Source organism: Battus philenor, unplaced genomic scaffold, assembly GCF_028537555.1.
Source record: "Battus philenor isolate CCGP_79_NKW_IND1 unplaced genomic scaffold, ilBatPhil1.0.hap1 SCAF_5, whole genome shotgun sequence".
Classification (NCBI taxonomy): Eukaryota; Metazoa; Arthropoda; class Insecta; order Lepidoptera; family Papilionidae; genus Battus; species Battus philenor.
In genome coordinates, this window is record NW_027181715.1 from 8,644,076 (window position 1) to 8,668,850 (window position 24,775).

General features: G+C 30.3%; 4 protein-coding genes across 5 annotated transcripts; 1 reads left to right on the plus strand and 3 right to left on the minus strand.

The window, feature by feature from the left end:
* Nucleotides 1–775: 775 nt before the first annotated feature.
* LOC137929757 (zinc finger CCHC domain-containing protein 24-like) lies at nt 776–2,347 on the plus strand. The gene is made up of 4 exons (XM_068772846.1): nt 776–964; nt 1,043–1,084; nt 1,449–1,610; nt 1,696–2,347. The coding sequence occupies exons 1-4, from the start codon at nt 941–943 to the stop codon at nt 1,816–1,818; spliced, it is 351 nt and encodes a 116-aa protein (XP_068628947.1). The 5' UTR covers nt 776–940; the 3' UTR covers nt 1,819–2,347.
* A 599-nt stretch (nt 2,348–2,946) lies between these two features.
* Nucleotides 2,947–8,371, minus strand: LOC137929567 (uncharacterized). 2 transcript variants are annotated; one of them, XM_068772580.1, is made up of 5 exons: nt 8,201–8,371; nt 6,080–7,609; nt 4,596–4,765; nt 3,888–4,079; nt 2,947–3,242 (listed from the first exon to the last, which is right to left on the minus strand). In XM_068772580.1, the coding sequence occupies exons 1-5, from the start codon at nt 8,289–8,291 to the stop codon at nt 2,991–2,993; spliced, it is 2,235 nt and encodes a 744-aa protein (XP_068628681.1). In that variant the 5' UTR covers nt 8,292–8,371; the 3' UTR covers nt 2,947–2,990. The 2 variants fall into 2 exon arrangements, with proteins under 2 accessions (XP_068628681.1, XP_068628680.1); XM_068772579.1 differs by having other exon boundaries at nt 6,080–7,993.
* Nucleotides 8,372–10,194: 1,823 nt separating this feature from the next.
* On the minus strand, nt 10,195–17,272 carry LOC137929479 (protein O-mannosyl-transferase TMTC4-like). The gene is made up of 11 exons (XM_068772447.1): nt 16,924–17,272; nt 16,475–16,853; nt 15,838–16,071; nt 15,106–15,311; nt 14,482–14,662; nt 14,099–14,307; nt 13,786–13,893; nt 13,300–13,441; nt 12,076–12,190; nt 11,578–11,766; nt 10,195–10,313 (listed from the first exon to the last, which is right to left on the minus strand). Exons 1-11 carry the CDS (start codon nt 17,142–17,144, stop codon nt 10,195–10,197), a joined length of 2,103 nt encoding a protein of 700 aa, XP_068628548.1. The 5' UTR covers nt 17,145–17,272.
* A 524-nt stretch (nt 17,273–17,796) lies between these two features.
* Nucleotides 17,797–22,058, minus strand: IntS14 (integrator complex subunit 14). The gene is made up of 10 exons (XM_068772693.1): nt 21,797–22,058; nt 21,313–21,467; nt 21,105–21,240; nt 20,920–21,032; nt 20,243–20,435; nt 20,063–20,163; nt 19,838–19,936; nt 19,171–19,357; nt 18,345–18,490; nt 17,797–18,067 (listed from the first exon to the last, which is right to left on the minus strand). The coding sequence occupies exons 1-10, from the start codon at nt 22,041–22,043 to the stop codon at nt 17,831–17,833; spliced, it is 1,614 nt and encodes a 537-aa protein (XP_068628794.1). The 5' UTR covers nt 22,044–22,058; the 3' UTR covers nt 17,797–17,830.
* Nucleotides 22,059–24,775: the final 2,717 nt, after the last annotated feature.

A 24,775-nucleotide genomic window follows, 5' to 3' on the forward strand; every position in this document is an offset into this window, starting at 1 on the left:
TCCCCATATTTGTTCGGCACTAGGAAAATCATCGTCTGGTTTTTGTTTAACTTCGTCACAACTACATAAGGAATCAAGTAATGTTAACCAGATCATAATTTCACTTAAACAAAGCTAACATAGATTACTTAGTTTTGTTACAGTGTGACAAATGTTAGTAATTAATCTTAAACATGTCATTATGTCTATGTATAATATGAAAACTTTTTATGTTATATTATCTTTACGGACATTTCGACAAGAGTTTTATAAACGTAACTAAAATTAAACTACTTCGATTTTAAACATTAACCGATTAATGCACAAAATCTTGAATAATAGTGTTAGTTAAACTAGCACAAAATGATATTTTGGACACCATTATTATATTAGAGATTATGGAGGTTATGGTCTTAAATGTTCATACATTCTATAATCCGCTATTATTATTTTAAGGCTCTAATACGAAAAAACATATGAAGACTGATGATGCTTTTTGTTAATTTAAAACCATTGCTTGGTGGTTTTTTAATATAATTGATCAACATATTGCATTAGTAAATATTTTTCTTAAAATGTTTTTTTTTATAGATTTATGAATAGTCGCAGTTGTTTTGCAATGAAATATATAAATTTAAGAGCAAGCACTTAATAAATGGAAGCATACTCGTATAACTTTCTTTGTAATCAGTTATAATTTTTGATAATGAAATTATTATGGCAACATACGAGTGAAAAAGTGGGGATGTCCTGTCCTTTACAACTATGAATTACTTACTCGATAGTTTTAGTTTGGCGATGTTTGTAAAGACATACCGCTGTCTCAAGTTACTACTTAACGTGAATCTATAGTTTATAGAATATCTTTTTGATAACAACATTAAGTATATAGTGGTCTCATATAGCACAAACATTTAAAAGTATCAATTACTAAACCTTAATTGAAGTTTAAACATATAATATGGGTTGTATTTGGTCATGTGAGGTAAGTTTCTTTATGTTCATAATATAAAAAAATCAAGTTTTTATTGATATCAAAGTTTTATTCATAATTTATGTATAGTTTTTAGAGGGTGGTAGCAGCGATGTTAGAAGCCGCAACAGGGTAAGTTTCAAAGATTTTTTCTAAGAATTCATTTGATAAATCTAGAGTTTGTACACGTTAATAGTTTAGTAATATGTTAAAATATTTGAACACTATCTGTCGAAAACGGACATCTATTTTACTAATTAGGCGTGGAAAAACATGTAGATGTTTCAACTGAATTACGATGATTTAAATGAATCTTTGTGCGTAAATATAAAAAGCAACTCGTATTATTAGAGGATAGGGGAATCGTTCAATATTATATTAAAATTATTCTCTTATATAATATTTGCATAATAAATAATAAAAAATTATATAATAATAATATTATGTATATATATATATATATATATATATATATATATATATATTCTATTTACAGACCCAACATGTACATAAACCAAAGCCTTGTACAAAAGTAAAACCACTATTTGGACAGTATAAATGTTCAGCATGTGGTCGTTCATGGTCTAGCAGACTTTGTTGGCCAAACCGGTATCAAATATGCAACCGATGCAAGAACCATGTTTATGCACATAGTCAGGTATGTTTAAAGTTATATTAGCATGTTTTATTCAAATAATAAATTATTAATTTTAACAAGAATTTAAATAGCAATTTTTTTTCAGAGAGAACTACTTCCTTCTGATATAAGGCAATCAAACATTCGTCAAGAACATAAAAAAGATCTTTGTCAGATGTGCCAACAGTTAGGATACTACTGTGGCAGTTTTGGAAAAAGTAATTCATAATATTTTAAAAATTATTCTTCTAATTATGTAATGAGTTTATATATTACTCAATTATCTACTTTATAACTGATATACTATCAAAATAAAGCAATCATAACAATTATCTTGAAGTTTAATGTTTTTCTTAATATTTATCCAATCTTCAAGCCAAGAGCAATAACAAATGATTAGATTCAAATTCCGATAAAAATGCTATTGCATAATTTCTTTCTTAGAAACTACTCTCTAACTTTTCTGCAAAACATCAATTGTGATTCCTATGCTGTAGAGCAGAGTTGCCCAAACTTTTTTTGTGTCATAGACCCCTTGTCATGTTTTTCCGTGTTGGGTAGACCCTCTTTTTACCTGATATTGATTTCCTGTAAATTTCTAACTGTAGGTAAGGTTAGTTTAGTGTTAAAAACTTAAAGTAAAAACACATGGTAATTTATGCATTTATTAATTGAATTTAAATTAAAATTACTCAAAATTAAATTTTGTATCTGTTATGTAAAATATACGAAACATTATTGTAAGCACTATGCAGTGCCACGCTTCAAATTTATAAATTCTTTTTCGATTTTAATAAATTATTATCAATTCTTTATTGTCTTTAATTACCTATACTTCTAGCGGCCGGCCCGCCATCAGTTCATGATTTGCCCGAGTGGCCTCTAGGCTTAATAAGCAACCATGCTGTAAAGGATATAATTTAGTTTTCCTTATAAGTGAATTACAGTAAAGAAACTCTTTTAGCTTGTATAATATGTGTATGTCATTTATCCATCTGATCCATTAATCATATTGTTGCAAGTATACAGTAAACTAAATAGTTTACTGTATACTTGCAACAATATGATTAACTAAATAGTTGATGTAAATTTTCAAGTACAAACCATTTAAATTTATTCTACAAATGATTTGAGGTAAAATTATTATTTACACTAAGTTTTTCCCTTTTACATGTTCCCAGGTAATTAATTAAACCCGAAACCGATTCTTAAAATTATGCTGTTAGAAATCGAAATAAATTATTTAATTTACAATATACTCAGTCTGTCACACATTAACAAAATAATAAGTCCATTGTATCATGAATTACATATCGCTCGCAGTATGTATGAATAATATGAATAATACAAATAAAACTGTATTAAAGAAAAGTGATTATAATTTTTTAAAATTAGAAAAGCTTAAGTAGTGTCCATCATAAAGATGTTCTGTATTAAACATGCAAATGTAGGACTTTTGATGCTGTCCCCTATGAAATTAGGTATATTAATTGTGTAATCATTTCTTCTTTCAGCAATGTAGCCCAAAAGTGGTAATGACAATGATTGGAATTCTTCTATGTCTGTGTCATCTATTGCATTTACTAATTTGACTATTTTAGCAACCACCGCAATCACTTGTTGGTCTCTCACAGGTTCAGATATGTATTTGTACTGAAAATAATTATTAGATGGTTTTGTACTTTAATGTTTATAAATGAATACTTGGGCCTTAAAAATTTGCATCTGGAAGAACTGTAGCCTACATTTATTAAACTTCTAGAAATTTCTTTGAAATTTCTAATATTACCCTTTTCAAAATCAAAAGCAGTTCAGTTTATAAAATCAAAGACATAACTGGTGATATAAATTACTAAAAATAAGTTAATTATTTAAAAACAAATATTGCATAAATTTAATAAGAAAAATAAAACACTTAAAAAAGTGAACATTTGGATGTTGTTCTTTGCAATATTATTCTAATTATAAACCTCTATATGACAACAATATAAGACTGTATTAGTTAGTACTGGTTAGATAGATAAAAAGGGGAGGACATAATATAATCAGTGTAAATACATGTATTTGTAATGTTATCCAAGAAAACAGTTTCAAATGATCATCCAATAAATTGCTTTTCTCCCACATTCAACAGTGTACTAGGCACAAACAATATGAAGATTTGTATTAAGAGACAATGAATATTTTGCTCTGGGCATTTTCTTTTATAAATAACATTCAACATCATATTAAAACAATTTTTTTATTATATTTACTTTTTTGATTACGTTGTTAAGTTTAATTTATTATAAAACTTACCCTCATTAATTGAAGAAAATTTCTGTAGCAATGCAATAAGCACGCCCAAGTAACAGCTGTGTGATTATTCTTTTCCGCAGTAGATATTAAAACTAATGCATTATGAAATATATCTATCTTTTCTGTGTTATTAAACATTGACATACTTTCCCACAATAGATACCATTCATTCAAAATTGTAGAACATAAGATCTGAAAACATTTTTTTATAACTTTTTTATGTTGCTTAAATTTCACTAACTACACTAAGCATGGAAATGATACACCTATACTTCAAGTTGTACAAGAAATTATGAAGGTAGTTTCATTGAAATAGAAAACATAAAATTTTAAAAAAGTATTTTAGCAATCTTTACCAATGGATAGGCAAGTGTAGTTTTTCCTTTCACTTGCACAAGTAAGTATTAGCTGTTGCACAGATCTGTTCCCAAAATATTTTTTAAAAGTATTTTTCATAACAAACTAACACTTAAAGTTTAGGTTTTAATGCATTCAATCCTTGCTTATAACAAATAATGAAATACAAGTATTATAAAAAAAACCTGGGTTGGTATATATAACACATAAATCATGTACATATAATATATATATATATATATATATACACTTATATATATATATATACATATATATGTATATATACATTAAAGAAAAATGCCTATAGTAACAAATCAAAGGTGAGTAGAAAAATTAAAAAAAAAAACTCACTTTTGACATGCAAAATGTTAACTTATTAACATCTACCCCTTCATTTACATGTAGACCTGTTAATGTTTCTAAGTATGTTACCCCAGATGGGGTAAACAAAATTCTGTAGTAGTACATATTGAATGGATTTTTTTTCCTCAATTTACTTTTCAACCATAACAATTCCTTTTCTGAAAACAATAAAATATTAAATTAAATACATATACTGTTCAGAGAAAACAGTTAACCAATTATTTAAATAATAATCTATTTATATGTGATATCCATCCTATGTATTGGCTTACACACACATGCATTATCTCTAAAATCATAAGTTCTAAGATGCTTGAGATTTGGTAGAAATATTCCATTCACAGAGTCAGGCAGAGATTAGGTAAGAACAGATTTGACGATATTCCACAAACAAGGGTAAGGTGAAACTGTAAAGGTGTTCATTAAGCATATTTATAAACAATGGTACTTAGGTATACAACTTAATATATATTTGTATGGCATGTTAAAAACTGCCGAAATGGATTTTATGTAATTATTATTATTAAGCTATATCTTACATTTCATGATAATTACAATAATTTGCAATTTCACAGTTTCAGTTTTAATTTCTTTGCATTAACTAAATTGTGTTAATATTTTCTTATTAATTAATGTAAGGGTCGGCTGAAGCGATATAAGTATCCTCCATCTTATTTCAGGGTTCCCTTTTTCTGGCTGAGCTTGACCATGAATTCTCCCGCAACATTCAAGATATCATTTTTTGGATTTTAATTTTGATTGGATTTTAATTTAACTGGTAAGCCTCTGTTAAACACTTCTTTTGTTGACCAATACTTGTTCAATGTAAATTTTATTCTTTGCTCAAATTACTAATCCATACAAAATTCAAATGATATTTTACGTCCTAAATAAATACACTCTTTCTCATATTCAAGAGTTGTATTTACAACATTTATAGGCATTTTTTCTCCATTTTTTATTAACCTTGTCTTTTCACTATTAATTTTATAATTGCACACAAAAGGCAATGTGATTTACATGAGATTATGCAAAGTGAGTGTAAATGACACGACATAGCGCCATAAACTTTCCAAGTAGGGCCAAGATCCTCACTAGTCAGAAACACGCATGGAGGAAGTTTTGACATATGTTACCCTTTGTAGTAATTTATTGGATTGATTTAATTGATTGCTGTCATGGGTGCAATAGCAGGTCCACAAGAAAATGAGGCATTATAAAATAACTTACGTTATAAAAAATATTTCAGATGGGTTGATGAAATTTTTTTTCAGTGCAAATAATTTAAAAAAAAATGAAAATAACCAATACAAAAACCTGTAATTAACATGATTAACTATTTTGTAAAAGGCAGTGGACCAATAACAGTTTGTAAACCTATGCTCAATGGTGTTTGCCTCTTGCTAAATTTCTTGGTAAAAGGTCTTATTCATTAATTACAAATATAATGTTTAGACTTTGAATATTCTTACCTGGAATATTAGTTTCATAAGTATTAATTATTGATGTTTGCAATTCAATTGCTAATTCTAAACATGATGGACTAAGAGCATTAAAAGTGTGAATTTTCCAACGAACGACATCCAACACTTGTGCCATCATGGCCAACATAGGAGCTCTGTATTCCACTAATTCTTTTAAATCGTAGATCTTTGTTAACATATTTATGTGAATATGGATATTAATTAATTTCATATGTAACATTGCCTCATGGAGATTTGGCATAATTATTAGGAGAAGAATCTTGGCTCCAGGAATTATGTTATCAGTTTTCATAAGCTTCATGAAATTAATAAAATGTTTTTGTCTTTTTTCAGAATCTAGATCATGTGCAATAATATTTTGCGCAGTTCTAATAACACATGCTTCAGTATCTTGAGTGTAATAAAAATTTGAATATTTACTTAAATATTTCATTATACTTCCCATGATTAAACATTGCTGTGCATTTTCAGTTGCCAAATAAAATATTTTTTGATAGACTTTTTGAGGACTTTGAATGAATATTGTTAAAATTATAGACAAATCTTCATCAGGAGTTGCTATTAATTTATTAAATATTTCTGTCATCATGTTATTAAATTCTACTGTTTCTAATTCGTCCGAAAAACAATTTTGAGTAAAAGTATTTTTGATTATGTTATGTTTGGTTTCTATATCACAAAACTGAAATGTTTTTATAGCTAATAGTTTTACTGCTTCCTCATTTTCAGTAAAATTATTCAAATGTCCAATACATATATTGTACAAGTTAAAGAAATCATCTTCTTTTAGAAAATTCAAATTTGAAGTTAAGGTTTTCACTAGAGACAAGTCTTGACAGATATCATTTTTTTTTAATAGTCCTTGGATCCACAGAGACTTGTCAAGGTCATTTTCAATGTTTTCAATAATGACTGCTGTGCTGGTAGTGTTAATAATATCTGACACCTCCACTGGCTTACAGGAAATTTGTGTAAGCATTTCAACAAGTGGATGATTGGCAACACTTTCACTATTGACAAGCCTATTACGTAATTTGTAACAAAGTTCTCCGATTGTTTGTTGCATATTTTTTCCTTTCTCTTCAAATTCACACCATGTGCAAAATATATCAACGCTAACCCCCATTACCAGTTCTTTTGACACATCTAACAAAGCCTCATGGCATTTATTTAAACATTCAGAGACCTCATCCTTGCTTTCTGCTGTTTTAATATCAATTTTATTGTTAACACTTTCCTCATTATATGTTAACATATAAATATTTATGTCTTTGTGGAGTTGAAATGTTTGTGTACTATGAAATTCTTCAAAACATTCATACAGTAAAAGAAGTAATTTATATAGACTTTCTCCTATGTATCTGTACAACTGATTTTGGTTTAGACCCTCCAACCTTCCAAGATTGGGAGGGCTAGAAAAATATTTTAAGCACTTTTGGAAAACATTAAATGCCAAATTTATTAAATTGATATTGACATTAAAGAAGTTTAGTCTGCATATTTGCTTGTAACATGCTGCTGTAACAATTTTAACTTTATCTGCACTCTCCATAGGGTTAATGTATTTCATATGATAAGTAAATGATTCTGCCACCTCAAGACTAAGTTCAGGACTGCAGAAAGCAATGACTTCATAAATAAATTTATCCATATGAATATTCCACATTATTTCACACATTAAACATTTTGGCACAGTAGGTATTGTCCAAATTAGAAAATCTATTCCATCCTTTTCTACCATGCTTTGTAATATTGGTAGATCAGCATTTAAAATTATGTAGAATGCAAATTTTCGTGTGGTTGTAATAGCATTTTCTAACAGTGAATTATTATTTGCATACTTTTCTTTCACCAAAAAGTTCTTTATACATTGGATTACTTCTTCAATTGCCCCTTCATTGCCTGAAATATAATGTTATAGTAAAGTATAAAAAAAACTTTACCCGGGTACTATTAAAACAATAGCACCGGACTTACAACCGCTTTTATAGTTTTGTTTAAGACATGACAAATTATTCACTATTAATTTAACCAAAATTAAATAATTAACGTTTATTACGGACTTAGTATTTTTTTTCATAGCTCAAAATGAACTCTAGTATTTTATACCTCCTCTCGCCGTTAAATTAGAAAATGAATTTATGTTGTCTGCAGACAGTATAACGCCCTGAAACGCGGTTAGTTCTGGAGTAAAATTCATTATGATTTTAATTTTTTCCTGTGTATTTTTAATGAAAAAAACTAATTTAATATAAATATGTTTGAGTACGCAATGTTATAACCAGAATCACAATTTGAATTGACATTGACAGCAGAAAATTTTAGGCTGTGCTTTTTTACTTAAGTCGATTTTACCATAGTGTTACACACTTTGGCCATGCTTGTTTGCTATTCTGTTCCTTGCATTTGTCTCATTTACTTATAACGTAAATAACATAAGTTGTTGATAACCATAAAATAACAAGTGCAAAAAAACTACTTTATAAACATGAAATTGAACAATAAGTTCCTATATGAAAATGTGTACATATAAAACATGCAAGTGCTATTGATATTTTTGACAAAAACATTATTATGCTTTTTTTAATGCCATGTTATTTATATATAAAAATCTTTACAAAAATACGATCTATTGTCCTATAAATAAAAAAATAACTATCATGATTAATATCATCTATTTTGAATCTACTATCCAATTAACTATGTAATTAGTTACTGTAACTTTAAACACGTTAAAGTTAAGATGGACGATAATTCCAAAGCTCATGTTAAAATGGCTAATTTTGCTTTTCTTAACAGTTATAAAAAGTTATAACGTATACATTTTATCATAGTTATTGCTCTTACTGTTGTTCATAAAGACAGCACCGTAACTCATTGCACTCGATCGTCAGACAGTCTAGGCTATCGTACCGTGAACATAGCTATCATACAAATATCTATAGTAAAACCGCTAATTGAATTTATAAATAAGACGACAAAATATAGGAAACCCTTCATTTTTGAGTTTTATTTTTCTAATTAAACGGTGAAGAACTATAATAGTTTTCATTAAAAACCTGATTGTATTCAGCTACTATGTAATAATCTTACATTAGTATTCCATCCACTATGGATGTTAACTTTATTTTGACATCGGCTTTGTCGGTGCCTTGGTGGTATTAATATATTTGTCTAAATAAAAATACGTAAAATTGTAGGATACAGGTAAAATAATAGAATTGGCACATGGCGAGTCTTATTTCGCCGACCTTCCTATTATCGGCCACCGTATACAATATCAACATTTAGGGATCATTTGATAAGAAATTAAGATCTAATAATATTATTCGGCGTTAAATATGACGTGTCGCAGTTCAATAATTTGTTAAAATAATATCAATATCGGAGGGCCTGACTAGTTGCGTCCGCGAGAATTAATCCTAAAACCTTGTACGTACTCCTTGAGTGGTGTAGTGTTGTAGTTCGCCTATCTTAAATCTGTGCAATAATTTGACAGACACTTTTATTTCAAATAATTTTTAGTACATTTCTTATATCATCTTTCAAAAGCTACTTTATTATATCTTCTTTCATTCTTTTCATTTTCCTTAAGTGGTGTTAAATGAGTAGCAATGCTAGATCTCCCATATCGATCTGTGGTCACGTAATCTGACAATCCTGCTTGCACGGAGGCATTAGTGCTCTGGGGATATTCGGATAAACTTAAAAGAATTGTACGGAAAGATAGGGGAAAATCTACCCTTACTATATCCCAAGAAAGTCAACATTAACAGTGACAATACGGATAAGGATTTGATGGGTGCTCCGACTAACATTCGGTTGTTAGATTCCAAACTTTAAAAGCGTGCAATAACACCGTGCACGGCTAATTAAAACTTTCACCACATTTTAAACAGCTTGGAAAAAAACGGTAGATAGAAACATATATTTGGCCACGACCCTCGGTCATGAGGAAGTGACAAGAAAAACTAATATCAACATCTTTAATGTTAACATACACAAACTGACTACGCACAGATATGACAAATATCGTAAATAAAAGTTTAAAATATAATATGTAGCAGAAAAAAATGCGATGTTGAATAAAAATAATTATTTATTTATTTTCGTAGTAAAGCAAGATTTTTTATAGCACTTTTAAATAAAGGATCAATTACTAGCGCTTGTTCATACATTTGAATAGCTAAATCATATTTCTTCCAACGATGATACAAAACACCTGAAACATACAATTATTTATTGATTAATTTAAAACAGGCATGCCTTCTATATAAGTTTACAATAGTTTAATTTAAAAGTACAAAATCATGTCAGTTTGCCTATTGCAAGTGTACATAGCCCTGGCTATAATTATGCTAGCATATGTCTAAACATAAATAACTGATTTTACAGAAAAAAATATTAAACGGGCCTCCTAATAAATATAAAATAAACGTGAACAATCTTTTGTATATCAAATTAATTATAGCCAAAACTTTACCGTTTTATTATAACTTTTTAACTTTACACTAGAGACAATTCTCTGTATATTTACTTATTTTTTCAAAATAATTGAACAGAATTTGAAACTTTTAAATGTTTGACATAAATATACAGTATATAAGATTTTATACTAGATCTTGTTAAATATAAGTAAAAAATACCATATCTTTTTGTTGTTATAGAAAACCACATTAAAGTAAAGAATAACAGTATGAAACTATAGGTCACAATTATTTTGTCGGATTTAAAATAGATTTGTTTAAAAGGCAGATATATGAAAATTTAGTTTGTTACCTACATATTGGCATACGAGATATCGTATCTAACAAGTTGTGGTGGCCATTGTACATAACGAATTTAATAGTACACAAAAAAATCGTAATATCAGCCGATAGACACTGCTTCTGCAAAACATAGGCCTTCCCAAAATCGGCCACGATGACCTGTCTTGCGTTGCCTGCATCCAGAGACCTCCCTCGATCTTGACTATATGATCTACCTAGCGGAGGGCCCATCCACGTGGCATTGATAGGCTTGTGGTTACCATAAATAAATTATCATCCGTCCGACCCGAGAAAATGTCCAATTTAAACGATGATATCAGATCTTTAACGCTGTGTTGTACCTATGATACTGGTTTGTTGAATCGTAACTTTATAACTTTGTTTATTAATTATGATAACATTTCAGGTATTGTGTTATTCACTGAAATTATAAGTGCGGAAACCATGTTTTTATATTTGGATACAGGCACGTCGCTAATATAGATAATTGCAATTAACTGGCCATGTATGCATCTGACAGGTAGAAATTGACTATGATATTTTTTTTTTAAATTAACATTTCTATATCGGATTAGCAGTCTAGTGACTAAGGACTGCCACTCGGAATCGTAGGTCACGGGTTTAATTGCCGATAGACCTGAACTTAACAGGAAGTACATATCATGACCATACTCTGTTGTACTATAAACCTTTAATTTATAAAGATGCTGTACTTACCAAGATTTGCATAGTGGATAGCTTGAACTTTTTCCTTGAACAGTTCAATTGCCTTTTTAAAGTACATTTCTGCTTCTTGAAAACGGTTTATTCTGCCGAATATATTTGCAATAACAAATAACAAAGACGGAGTACTAGGTAATTCTTTAAGCGCCTTAGGTATTATTTGTAACGCTCTTTCAGTTTGCCCTGTTAATAAAAAGCGATATTATTTTATTACTATTTTCACGGGATTTACCTTGAGGGTAGGCTATGTACGTATTCCTCAAAACGTTCAAAACCTCACAGAGCCGAATAATCAAGCAGATAGAACTTTAGTGGAAAATTCTGCCGAAAATTTGCCGTTCGATTACAAGTCTTGAAAGTGGTGTTTTTGGTATTTCAAGATTTCATGTAAATTTCTAGAAACTTTAGAGGGTATAAAAGCGGGACTTAAGGTTTAAGTTTAACAGTTTTGAATACAGTTCTTAGTTATGAAATAAACATCGCGGACACTACCTGTGTTGTCAAACATTGCTATTAAGTTATTCCATGCATGAGTGTGTTTTGGGTTGAGATTTATTGCAGCGAGCCAAGTTTCCGCAGCTAATTCCGTATTATTTACCTCCAAGTACTGTAAACAAATTCAAAATAACTTTAATTATGAATATTAACTTGTTAAATAAATGCGGTACGGTGCTTATCGGCCACAAAAGCACACACACAGCCGAGTGTCAACTTTAGTAGACGGCCGTAATATGAACGTGCACGGCCGAGAGTAGACTTTGACTTCAACCAAGAAATTTAAACCTAGCTTTGCAATTACAGCTAATTAATATTTACATTATATGAACGTAATGCGTATCCTTATCTGCGTGTCGCGATAGGTATGAGCCGGCTGAGTGTATTCACCTGTGGCTGTCGACTATAGTCGACGCTCGTGTCGCTGTAATTAATTATAGTTCAATGGTGTTTACACAAAAGGAAATTAATGTCTTTGCATAAGTTTGTTAAGATACGTATTCAAAAACTGAAGCTAAACCTTCACTAACTTCAACTGGTACATGCCTACGCCATACGGATCGGACAAGGACATGAACAAATACAATTGACAGCATTTACGCTCACTTTGTTTCTGAAAGAGGCTTATTGAAAAATTGTTCTAAATATGTATTGTTAATGGCGTTTTTCTTTTTATTATTTGTACTGTGAGATTACTATTTAACCAAATTTGGGTAATTTAAGTTAACCTTGCACTTTCAGAGCATATCTTAATTACCCATAGGACCCTCAACTCAAAAATGGACAGGCCACGTTAATAGCCAAATAAAATATATGGTGACGTTTTCGCCTGTTTAATTGAAATAATTTAGTAAAAAAAACTTCTTATCATTCATAAACAAGTTTCCAGGGAATGGGCAGCAGCGTCCTCTGCATATCATCATACCACACTGCGATTGGTATAATCCCAATATTTGGGAGAGGCCTAAGCCTTGCAGTGGGTGTCCATAGCCTGAAACGCTGGTATGTCCACGAATCTCTATTATTCTTAAAGACCGAAATGGCTAAAACGAAGACTTCTAGTAGAGCTACGAACATGTATATAACCAGTCACTTTAAGAAAAAAAAGGTACATACTATGTTTCTATATTTTTTTAAAGATATGTGAATGTGTATGTATGTGTGGATTAAATAAAAAGAATATGTTTGTAGAAACATATAGTTTTACAGTTTAAATCTTACCAAATTTCCTAAGTTGTACAAGCAATCTGGGTAATTGTGACGATAGCTAAGTGCATTGTGATAAGCATTTTGAGATTCCTTGTAACGTTTTGTATGAGCGAGAACAATACCTAGATTCATCCAAGCGGCTGGAAAATCTTCTCTGAAATAGAGAGACAATATTTTTTATTTGTATCTTTTGTATTGTCCATTTTGAATCATTTATAGTGGTCACTAATAAACCTCGTGAGAAGAATGTATAATATTCATCTAAAAACAATTTGATAGAATATCAAATTAAGCTCACTTATAATGGCATCATCTAACCGACGATCTAGATCAATCTGATTATAGTTTGGGCTCTTCTAGCATTCTTCTCACGATATACACAAGTATAATCATAAATGATGCCAAGTGAATAAAAATATGATTAAATAAATATATCCACTAGTGAATGTTTATCTAGCAGTAGTAAGTTAATAGTGTAAGATAAACCAAAATCCATACTTTATGCTAATAGCCTTTCTAAGATAAAGTTCTGCTTCAGTAAATTTCCTTTGATTTTTAAGTAAATTTGCCAAATTATTCATTGCTTGATAGTAATCAGGATACAATCTACAAATAAAAAATAATTATTATCCAAAAAATTATTTTGTTTCATGTCCCATAATGAAATGGAATTTTAAAACTGAGCTAAATGTTATATTGTATTACACAGAAAAAGAAAATGGTAGGAATGGGACTGGAAAACTAAGATCTTTATTTAATTATCAAAAATAGCTTTCAAAGAGAAAAAAAATATTTACCTACTCATATTTACCTAATAGCTTCTCTATATTCAGCGAGTGCCCAGGTGAAATTATGTTTGGCATCTGCAACCTTTGCTACATTGTAATGGATTTTAGCATTCAATGGACAGACAGACAATCCACTTATGAATAACTTATATTCATTTTGCCATTCTAGAGCTCTTTCCCAACTCCTTAAAGAATATATTAAAATTAAAACCACATAAACTGCAATGGCTGCCTGAAAATGGAGGATTTGAAAAGTTGTAAAACTGTTTTCTAGGAATTGTTATCAATGTAAATGTAGAATAATTGAAATAGTGAAAATGACAGGCTTTTCTAATTCATTATTAATGTCATGCAAAGTTACATGCATTTTTATAGTCAAATTTAATAACTATAAATACATATAGACCTTCTTCTTTTTCCTATTTAATTTACTGCAGATTTTTCTCAAACCAATTGCAATAAGCAAGCTATATCCAGCTGAAGGCAAATACAAGACTCTTTCAGCAATGACAAATCCAACAGGGAACAATATATTACTGGCTGGTAAAAATGGTATAATGAGCAATCCAACTGCTAAGATTAGAAGCCTGAAAAAAAAATTATTGTATAATTTTATTGTCTATTCTAAAAAATAATGATGTAAAAAATAACCAGTTACTTAGTTTATCAACAACAACCAAAAAGATTTATTGCTCATTTAATTATTTAATACACAAGGGCAAGGTTTATACTGCGTCAATTGATTTAGTGCAACTTTGAGACACATGATTACCAAAATAGATTAAAAATTTTGTTTAAACTCACAAAATCTGTACAAATGGTAGTAATGAACACTTGGCTAACAACAGCTACCTTTACAAAAACTTTCCAATACAATTCGAAAGTGAAAAATAAAAATGCCTAATCTTAATGTCTAAAACTATTGTATGTTACTACAAAGATCATTTAATACATAATGGTACATTGGTTTTTCAAGTATTATGTACAAACATTAAGAGATGCTTAATTAGAAGATATGTCATAAATATACCTGCTGAGAGGTCCTCTATTACTTTGATGTAATATCTCCGGTAAATGTAATATGCCATATATATTAAATGTGATTATAAAAAATATTCTATAATCAATCAAATCTTTAATAAGTTGTAAACATCCCATTGACCAATCATAACAAAGCCATTGTGGCCATATTAATATAAGGAAGTTTAAAAAATAAATATAGTTGTACATTGCAACCTGAAAATGAAAATATATATAGTTAGCATCTGGACTGTTTAATAAAAACAACAGTTTTTATATTTATTTATGTTCGGTAAAACATTATTATTTTTGTTAATCTTTTTCACTGAAATACTGTTTGGGTATTTCCTTGGATTATAATAGGTTTCAAGCATGCATATAGCCAGGCAACCGTTGCAGCTTTTATGGGTTTTTTTTTTTTTTGGTTAATCCATATAAGGAGCAAAAATTGGACAAAAGATGCATATTTACCTAATATTGGCCAGTTATGAAAGTTCTTTAGTTCAGAAAAACTGTGGATACAAATAAGTGAGTAAGATGACACTACAACTGCTTGATCACAAATAAACTTTTAAGTATATTTAAGAAGCTCATTGAGTCCTCCTAAAGATTTTTCTTAGCAATAAACTAGATTTGGCTAAAAAAATATTTATATATCCATAAAAATATAATGTAGAGTTAGTTTTTAATAACTTTAAGGGGTAAATGTAACTTTTGTTTTATAGTAGCAAAATCAAGTCACCTTAGTGAAAATATTTGAAGTAAATGCAGCTGGATTGTCAATAGGCTTAAATTCTGGTTTCATTCCACCCATTATAAGCCATCTGGCATATAATAGTGAAATAGCAGAAAAGAAAATTATTGCTATTCTTTTCCAAAGCTTAGTGTTAACTAGGAAAAATGTTTTCTTTGAAGAATGTTTTTCCTTTTTTGTGTAACAATACTTCAGCCATATGTCATAAATTACACAATATCCCTGAAAATAAATAAAAAATAATTATTCACATGTTAAAAAACTTTTAAATACCTTTGTTTTAATACAATTTCAAAAAATAATCAACCTTGATTATATCTACAATTAATATTAAAATTTTTGTACATACAATGTTCTATAACTGTATCTACACTAGTGAAATTTCAAAGCATTCATGAAATTATATAATACTATTAGAACTTTTAAATGATTCACTCGCACAAAGAATAAACTTATAAACTAAATTTAAATTGGTACTAGCATTTGATAATCTATTAGTTTTCTTTTTAATCACATCTATTTTGTTTATAAATTATGACAACCAATAACTGTAAAATTTGGAATTAAACAGGATAATTATACTTGACATTTTTTAATACTAAATGAAATATTTTCATTTACTTACCAAAGCTGTGATTCCATTTTCCTTACATAACATTGCTATACCAGCAAAAATTACTGTACTTAATAAAAATAAATAAGAATGCTTAATACTGTTTATTGATTTATCATAGCTAATAAATGACAAGAGAAATGTAATAGTAGCTAATATATCAGCTCTACCAACAATTCCAGAAACAGCTTCCACATGAATTGGATGCACAGCAAATAATGCTGCCGCCAAAAGACTGATGTCAGGAATTCTATCATTAGAAAGTTGAACTCTTTTTACCATTACTTCATACACATATAATAGCAATAGACAACATAAACTGTGACAAAATAAGTTAGTTATTTTAAAATGCAATGCATTAAGGGCTTCACCACTTGTTATATAGTTAAGCCTAGAACAAACATTACTTTTAATACTTTTATAATATATATAGTTATTAAATTTAAGGCAATGTTTAGTACCTGAAAGACAATGTTGTGAGAGGCCGGTACGACTTGTGACTCAAATTGCTTTTTATATTGGTGCCCCAAAAGTCATTAAAAAACGTGCTAGTCCAGATTTCAGAAACGACATCTTTGTTGTTTATTATTGCTTCCGTGTCGTCAAAAACAAAATCTCCACTTAAAGTAGATAGGAAAGGAAAACAAGATAAACAAAATATTAGAATATATTTACGCAACATTTCTGTTAAATATTTCAAGAATTATAAATTATGATTAATTAATAGATATTTTCTCCAATTTCTTGAGGTTATTTAATCATTTTTCTTTATAAATTTTTGTTTTTATATATACAGTATTTCAGGCACACTAAACAAATCATTGTAGCGTAATATTGGCAGACAAAACAAGTGTGGCCAGATATAAAAAATATTTTGTATAACGTTTTGAGCATTTTATGTTTAAGGGCAGATAATATTTGTTTATTTCAAATAAAAGGGAACCTTGTACATAGATAACAAAAGGTCTCAAATATTATTTATAAGTAGTAAAAAACACGTTTATAATAAACATGAAATAACGCTTGAACTAAAGATAGCTAAATCGTTTCGGTTCACGGTTAACTGAATAATGTATACGGCATAAAACTTGTTACTATATATTAAAATTTTCATATTCATCTACGTTTCAAAATATGTAATTTTTTGCTATCACCCTATGACCTTACTCTCTTCTCTTGAATGACTGAGCATTGTTAAAGGTATATTTAATATGTAATAGGTTGAAAAAGGATGCCATTGTTAAAAGGTCTTTTGCATCATGCGAATAAACCAACTTGTTACCCAACTAAACGCACCAGAACAGTGCTCTATCTTTAGAGGCGGAAAAATAAGGTTGAACTTTCTCATTAGTGATAATTTATTGTAAACTAATGTGACATAGAAGTAACGGTAAAGTTAGTAGCTAGAGGCTGCAGAGTATGCTTGATATCTAAAGCAGTTCTTGGGTCTCTAAGCGCAGCTGCCGCATGTGCTAGTTGTAACGCGCATTCTGGAGGAGCGGAGCTAGGTAGAGATGCGCACTCCCGCTCTAATGCGCTGCCCACGCATGTTAATAATTCCGAAAACCCAAGCGAAATAGCAGCCCGTCGAAGTCTATTAAGTTCCTGTAAAATTTTATATTTTGTTAATTATTATTTTAATTGATATAATTGAATTACAATTTATCATATGATTTAATAAGCAAATGCTTACACATATGTCTTACTAAAACGTGTGGTTTTAGGAAAAACAATCATAATTATTAATTTTTAGTTATTTCTAGTTTCAACCAATTAACAGTCAGTTACTCATACTAAAAATTATTGATAGTTAATTGAAAATTATACATGTTTTAAATTTTATAAACAACATATAAACCATTTTTACAAAAGTATGTATCACCTTGTAGAGGTGCTGGGTTTTGTCAGGTAGTTTTCGCGCGTGTCTTAATACTTTTTGTACGTCAGCAAGCAGAGCGTGAGGACGAGCCCATGCGCATCCTGAACCGCCGCCGCTGTATGAGCGCCATGAACGTACAGGGAAGGCGTCTGTAACCAAATATAAAAATATGTAAGAATTGGTTTCATAATAAAAATACACTTTATTTCATGTTGTTATACTACTTAAATAACTTTTTTAAGAAGCTGGATGCAGGGTTTTTCCTATTGTTCCTATAAGTAATCTGTGCGGGACTCAGCAAAGTACATCCTTTTAGGCGAAACTATGTAAGAAAAGGACCAGAATATAGCCACCTCTGTTATGTAGCAGTAGTCGTGCAATAGAGTGCACTGCCCGCTAGCCTGCTGATAAATGCATACTGCTGACGGGCAGTGCACTGTATTGCAAGACTATTGTTACGTAGCGGAGGTAGCTATATATTGGTCCTTTTCTAACTTAGGATGGTCTTCCGCAAAGTAACGCCTGAATCTATTAGAGTTGAAACTATCATGATGACCAATCATCTAACAATGAATTTTATTATTATACACCGCAAGTTTATTTGAGTTCTCAGATCAGGGTACATTTGGAATTCATGTAGCTGTATTTTAATTTGAAGGATGCCATTATGGGGAATCTAATTTAGATTCTAGTTTTGACCAAGATTGAGCTCTTCTGGTATTCTAATTATAACATCACAACTGACCGCTATAAATTATACATAGTGCATATACAGTATAGAAAAAGAAACTTATTGATTATTTGTTTAATTGGCAATGTTTCAATTTACCTGCTGTACTAGAATCATCAGCAGGGCCAAGCTGGTCCAGAGGACCAAGCCATGGAGCGGCAGCTACACCAGGTCTTAATACACCTAGTAACAGGCATGACCGCCTTGCTCTCGAGGCTTCACACCATGCTGATACAGTGCCCCACCATTCTGGACCAAGCTGTACTATTGCTGCCATACCTTCAACCTAAAATATAAATTGTTGCCTCACAGGTTTGAATTTATCAAAAATGATTCCAGGATGACAATGTGAAGGAAGTGTTTATTGATATATAGCGTTTTATATAAACACATACACACACACGCACACACATATACACACACACACACGTGTATATATATACTGATTGAAAAATTCTGATTCTACTTGAATCAGACTGACAATTGAACGCAAACAGAGAATGGGAGGGCTACCTTTTTTAAAGACCACTAAATAACTGTTACCCAACATCTATTAGTTTAAAAACTGCATTCTTCCTCCAAAATGTTATTTTCGAAAACATCATTATTCCAATTTATTAAAAAAAATGTATACTTTTTAAAATTAACATAACTTAATGCTCCTTTTTAAAACTTTTTTTTTAATATGTACTTTATTCTTTCTCTCAATGTTTAAACTTGAGAACTTATGTTCAATTCTTGTATTTTGGTGAACAAATTAAAATACCTTCAGTGCACCATGAAGCAGTACGCAAAAATTAGGCACTTTGCTAGGATCTGATAAATCTTCTTCAGTGGTTGTAGTTTCAGTGTTGGTGGATCCTTCCTGAATGAAAAAATACGAGATATTATACGGTCATAATATGGCAGGAAAAGTAGCAAAAATTAGTACTACTACATTTCACATAGCTGTTTTGACATGGAGTTGTGAGATATAGCCTAGCTAACTTACCTTAGTGGGGGTTTTAGGAGCAAAGCTCTCTCTATTAGTAGTGTTATTTCCAGATTGAGCTTGAGGTATGATAACATGCTTACTTATTGCTATAGGTGTTCCTAGAAGTAAATAGAAATTTAAGCATCAATATTTTGAAACTTTAAAATTAGAAAAAAAAAAAATTACACTGCTCCTTACCTAAATCTTGTTGTTGTAAAAATCCAATAACATGTATTTGATTGGAGATGGTATATGTAGACTCCAGGCCTTCATGGGATGCTGGCTGTGGAGCAGGAAACAATTGCACTCTCGTTTCTAACTGTCCACATTTAAGTGTGCACCAGAATTCTTGATATTGCTGTTCACACAGTTTATTCATTGCTGTAACAACCTAAAATGATTCATAAAAAATGTTAATTCTCCTTATTTTTTCTTTTCAAATTGTAAGGTCAAAAATACTAGGGATGAAAGACAAGCAACAGGTAGTTATCAATAAATTAAATAATTTCATGATCAATAAAAATTATTGTATTTGTCTAATGAAACAAAATATTTCTTTACAGCTTATTTGGTTCTTGGTTTACAATTATAATTGTCAGTTTACCTATAATAACTCTCTAAACTTTTATAGGTTATATATAGGATAGGCTGTTGCACTCCTTGACTGTTCGAACTATTAAAGTATTAGCAATATGCATAGTGCGAGTGGAAGGAATATCAACTGTGTATGGTTGACTCTATACATTAAAATGCCTGTTTCATAAGGCTTGTGCTGTTTTATAAAGTAATAAATATTAATAAACTCATACTAAAGATTTTTTTCAAGGTTTAACTGAAGTATAATAGAAAATTATAGTTAAAGTAATTTGACTCACTCCTGTGACTGAAAGTTGATCTGGACAATATATTGCACCTCTATTAATGCTCCCGGTGGAATTATTTGTGGTGTTACTGGCTAAATCTACAATTTTTTGATATAGTGGCATAGCTTAAACAAAAAAAATGATAATTAATAACAAGTTGAAGTAAGATTTAATAAAATACTTTTTATAAATTTTACCATGTTGTAGACATGAGTCGTGTGGTGATACAATAGGTAGAACATGAATTTTTGAAGGAAATGGAGGTGGTAATGGTAATGCTTGAATAATGCGATTTCGGCCTATAGCACCAACACCACAGCTTCCATCTGTTACCTTGAAAAATAAAAAAAAAAACAATTGCATATTTTGATGAGAAAAAAATCTACTTATGTTTTCTATACTTACAAGAATTGTTTGAACAAGTGTTTGGTAACCCCATTCTCCAAGGATAAGTTGATTGGCACCTAAAAGTGCAGCTTCAATGCATGTTTTGTCACCTTCTTCTAAATGAGCTAACTTTGACTTAATACTATCATAATCACGGGTAAATGGTGCAGTCACTGTTATCAGAAAATTAAGGAATAAAATAAGGCACATGTCATAGCTAAGAAGTGTTGATAAAAATTACACAATGTCCAGGGATAAAGTTAGATTTATATGACATTTTTATACTAATTTTCAGATACAATTTTAATAATCTTATGTTATAAAAAATGCAAGAACTTAGGAAACCTAGGAAAGTATTAGACATAGATTCTTTAAGTAAAAAGGTTAGTAATAGTTCAGAAAAATTGTACCAAAAGGTCACAGTCTTAAATATTTTGGTACCTTTTAAGAGCACTTGCTTAAATGTAAAAACTTATTTAATTTCGTTAGAGTTATAAATCACCTTCGTATGTGGATGAAAATGTTACTAAAGCGACATATTCTAGTTTTGCGTGTATTGTTAAGTAATCTAAAAATGCATTAATAGCCGCTGAAGCAATTGTAAGTCTTGTAATATTTTCTGTTGTATCCGACGTCGGCACTGGCCGAGTCATAGATAAAGATACATCGAGTAATATAGCCGTCGGCATTTTATACTTAGGCACTACAAAACTTTTAGTTTCATTGAGTATTTTGTCACTAATATACATAAATAACACAAAACATTTTTTATTATCTGTGAAAAAGTGTACTGAATTTTGAATGACGTTTTCGTCGGGAAATAAGTTTTAGTGGATATTTATTGCACTTACATAAAAACCGAACAAATACATATAATTTGAAATATCTACTTTACTCAGACCATTTTTTATAAAAATTAAAATATGTTATAAGCCTGAAATCTTTATTTTAAAATGACTATAATATTTAATATATTTTTTATTTTTTTAATTACCAGGAGTAAAGCTGGTAAAGTCATATTTCTGTAAGATTTTTGCCTTTTTCTAACAAATAAGTCAAACAGTGGTCATTCCAACATTTTGATCACTTCTTTACTTTGAATATCATAAAAAATATGAATTCCATAGTACTTATAAGAAAAAACTTAGATATGATTTATACACTACTCTTTTTCTTTTTTAAGAATAAAAAATTTTAATAAATACTTTTAGTGTATGTCTACGTACTCACTGTTTTTCTCAAATAAATTATACATGTAATCAACATGACTGAGTGTTAATTCTGTCACAAATAACATAGATAGTCATAAAGATAATCAAAGGATTGCCTTTTTTCAAATTAATTAAAATGTCAAAGAACTGTGAAAAACTCTTAATAGACGTTAAATTTTAGCTCTTCCCAGAATATCCTAGGCATGTTCTATAGGATTTATGTCGGGCGACCGTGCTGGCCAGTTCATTTTACTAATACCAACCTCATTAAGGTACCTATTCACTATGTGTGCAGTTTGAGGCCGCGCGTTATCATGCATTAAAATGAATTCACCGCCAATGATTGGAGCAAAAGGCATAACATGGGGTTCAAAGATGTCTGTTACATACCGTTGTGATCCATTTTCAATGATCACTAACTCTGTGCGAACTCCCAAACATATGTCACCCATACCATTACTGACCCTCCACCATATAACACAGTTTCAGTGAAGGTGGTAGGTTAAAGGGTTCTCCTCGATATTTCCCCATCTTTTCGCATCCATCTACGGAATTAACACAGAAACGGCTCTCATCAGTGAATAAAACGTAGCTCCATTCAGTTGTCCAGTTTCGATGCTCGCGAGCGAACGCTAATCTTGCTACACGATGAGCTGTCACGAGTTTTGGAGCTTTTGCTGGCACATAAGCCCAGCTTAGTCCAGCTGCACTTAGTCCTCTCCTTACTGTATGTTCACTTATATTTACTTTACGGACTTCTGGCAATTGATTTCGGGTCTGAATAGCAGTTTGTCGACGATTCCTTAAAGTCTGCAAGACGATAAAACGGGCATCTATGTCACTGGTTGACCGATTTCTGCCATGCTCTCGCCTCCGTACGTAAGATCCAGACGTCTTGTAGCGTCGTGCAACACGATGAACCACCGATGCCGATACACCCAATGTGAGACCTGATAGCTTATAATAATTATTTAATTTTTAAAGTAGTACTTCAGCGGGGCACCCATCTCTTTTTTAATAAAGCGAGTAAGATCAGAAGCAGTCGCCCGAGTTGTCCTATTGGCACAAAAGGGCTTTAGCTAGCGAAAAGTCGCTCGTAGACCATGGACCGGCCGACACTCTGATCTTGAAGCTCTCCCTCAAGAACTGGTAGTAAGAAATTGATTAAATTCAAAAGTATTGCGCAGATTTTTTGAGATTCATTTTTATTTATTTTATTTTGGAGATTTTAAAGCTTATGAAATAGGCTTTCAAAATATTTATTAACACGTTATCTTTTTCATTATTTAAAAATATAATACACCATTTCTCCATTTTGTAGAGGTGTGTCGATCCGTATGTACACGAGCGAGGATAATTTGCGAGTAGTTAATACAAACATAAATACATTATTTCATATATGCTTATAATAATCACATTGTAACACAATGAAGAAAGAGTAAGAAAATAATGCCGTTAATGAATAATTTGTAAAGTTATTTCTTAACTATTTTATTAAAAACAGGTAGCGACTTAGCATATCTTATGTTCAGCGGTAACGCATCGTACAATCGACCGGCCTGTAGTAAATCATTTGGCCACGAACGATGTAGAATACGTCAGCATTTTTAATCTTAGATTTCCTGATGATCTCAACGACTTTCCATGTGTATCATAGAGAAATTGTAATCTAGATTTGAGATAAGAAGGAGTGTAATAATTAACCAGAATCTTATAATATTTATTTATATAATATTTTTAAAGATTCATACATATACATATTCTTAAGATTTGTACATACGTTTGAAAGTTTTAGAAATTCAAGCACCGGACGTGAATTGTTCTAAGATAGGCACGCATTGAGAAATAAGTGTAAAACCTTTAAAGCTTTTTGCACACAAATGACCTAACTTTTCCCCCTTATATAGCTATAATCAATTAGCCGAGTGTATGATGCTACTTATATGTGAGAAGTAAAAATACCTGTGAATAAATTTCTTCTCTTAGTTCCGACTTATCATTTTAGTGAAAATTATTATTGTACAAAAACTAAATCAACCGTAAATGTAATTGCAGTGATCAATAACGATGACTATGTGGAAACAAATTAAAACAGAAGCTTGACAACTGCAGTACAGTTAGGCGTAATATGTCAAGTTCGAAGCTATTGTATTTAGATTGTATAGTATAGAAAATGTCGAGACCGCGTAGATTTATTTATTTTACTCTGTTAGAAAAAGTATTTTTTACTGGAAAACATTTGTTTTCTTTTCGCGATCGTGTATATTGTT

Coding starts and splice junctions, on each gene's coding strand:
- IntS14 (XM_068772693.1), bottom strand. CDS start 22,043: ATGTATATTAGTGACAAAATACTCAATGAAACTAAAAGTTTTGTAGTG. Junction 21,241..21,312: donor CACTTGTTCAAACAATTCTT/GTAAGTATAGAA, acceptor TTATTTTTCAAG/GTAACAGATGGAAGCTGTGG. Junction 21,033..21,104: donor CGACTCATGTCTACAACATG/GTAAAATTTATA, acceptor TTTTTGTTTAAG/CTATGCCACTATATCAAAAA.
- LOC137929567 (XM_068772579.1), bottom strand. CDS start 8,291: ATGAATTTTACTCCAGAACTAACCGCGTTTCAGGGCGTTATACTGTCT. Junction 4,766..6,079: donor TTATGAAACTAATATTCCAG/GTAAGAATATTC, acceptor TATTGTTTTCAG/AAAAGGAATTGTTATGGTTG. Junction 3,243..3,887: donor ATTTTCTTCAATTAATGAGG/GTAAGTTTTATA, acceptor AATTATTTTCAG/TACAAATACATATCTGAACC.
- LOC137929479 (XM_068772447.1), bottom strand. CDS start 17,144: ATGTTGCGTAAATATATTCTAATATTTTGTTTATCTTGTTTTCCTTTC. Junction 14,308..14,481: donor TAAATAGGAAAAAGAAGAAG/GTCTATATGTAT, acceptor CTCCATTTTCAG/GCAGCCATTGCAGTTTATGT. Junction 13,894..14,098: donor GAATATAGAGAAGCTATTAG/GTAAATATGAGT, acceptor TTTTATTTGTAG/ATTGTATCCTGATTACTATC.
- LOC137929757 (XM_068772846.1), top strand. CDS start 941: ATGGGTTGTATTTGGTCATGTGAG. Junction 965..1,042: donor GTTGTATTTGGTCATGTGAG/GTAAGTTTCTTT, acceptor ATTTATGTATAG/TTTTTAGAGGGTGGTAGCAG. Junction 1,611..1,695: donor ATGTTTATGCACATAGTCAG/GTATGTTTAAAG, acceptor ATTTTTTTTCAG/AGAGAACTACTTCCTTCTGA.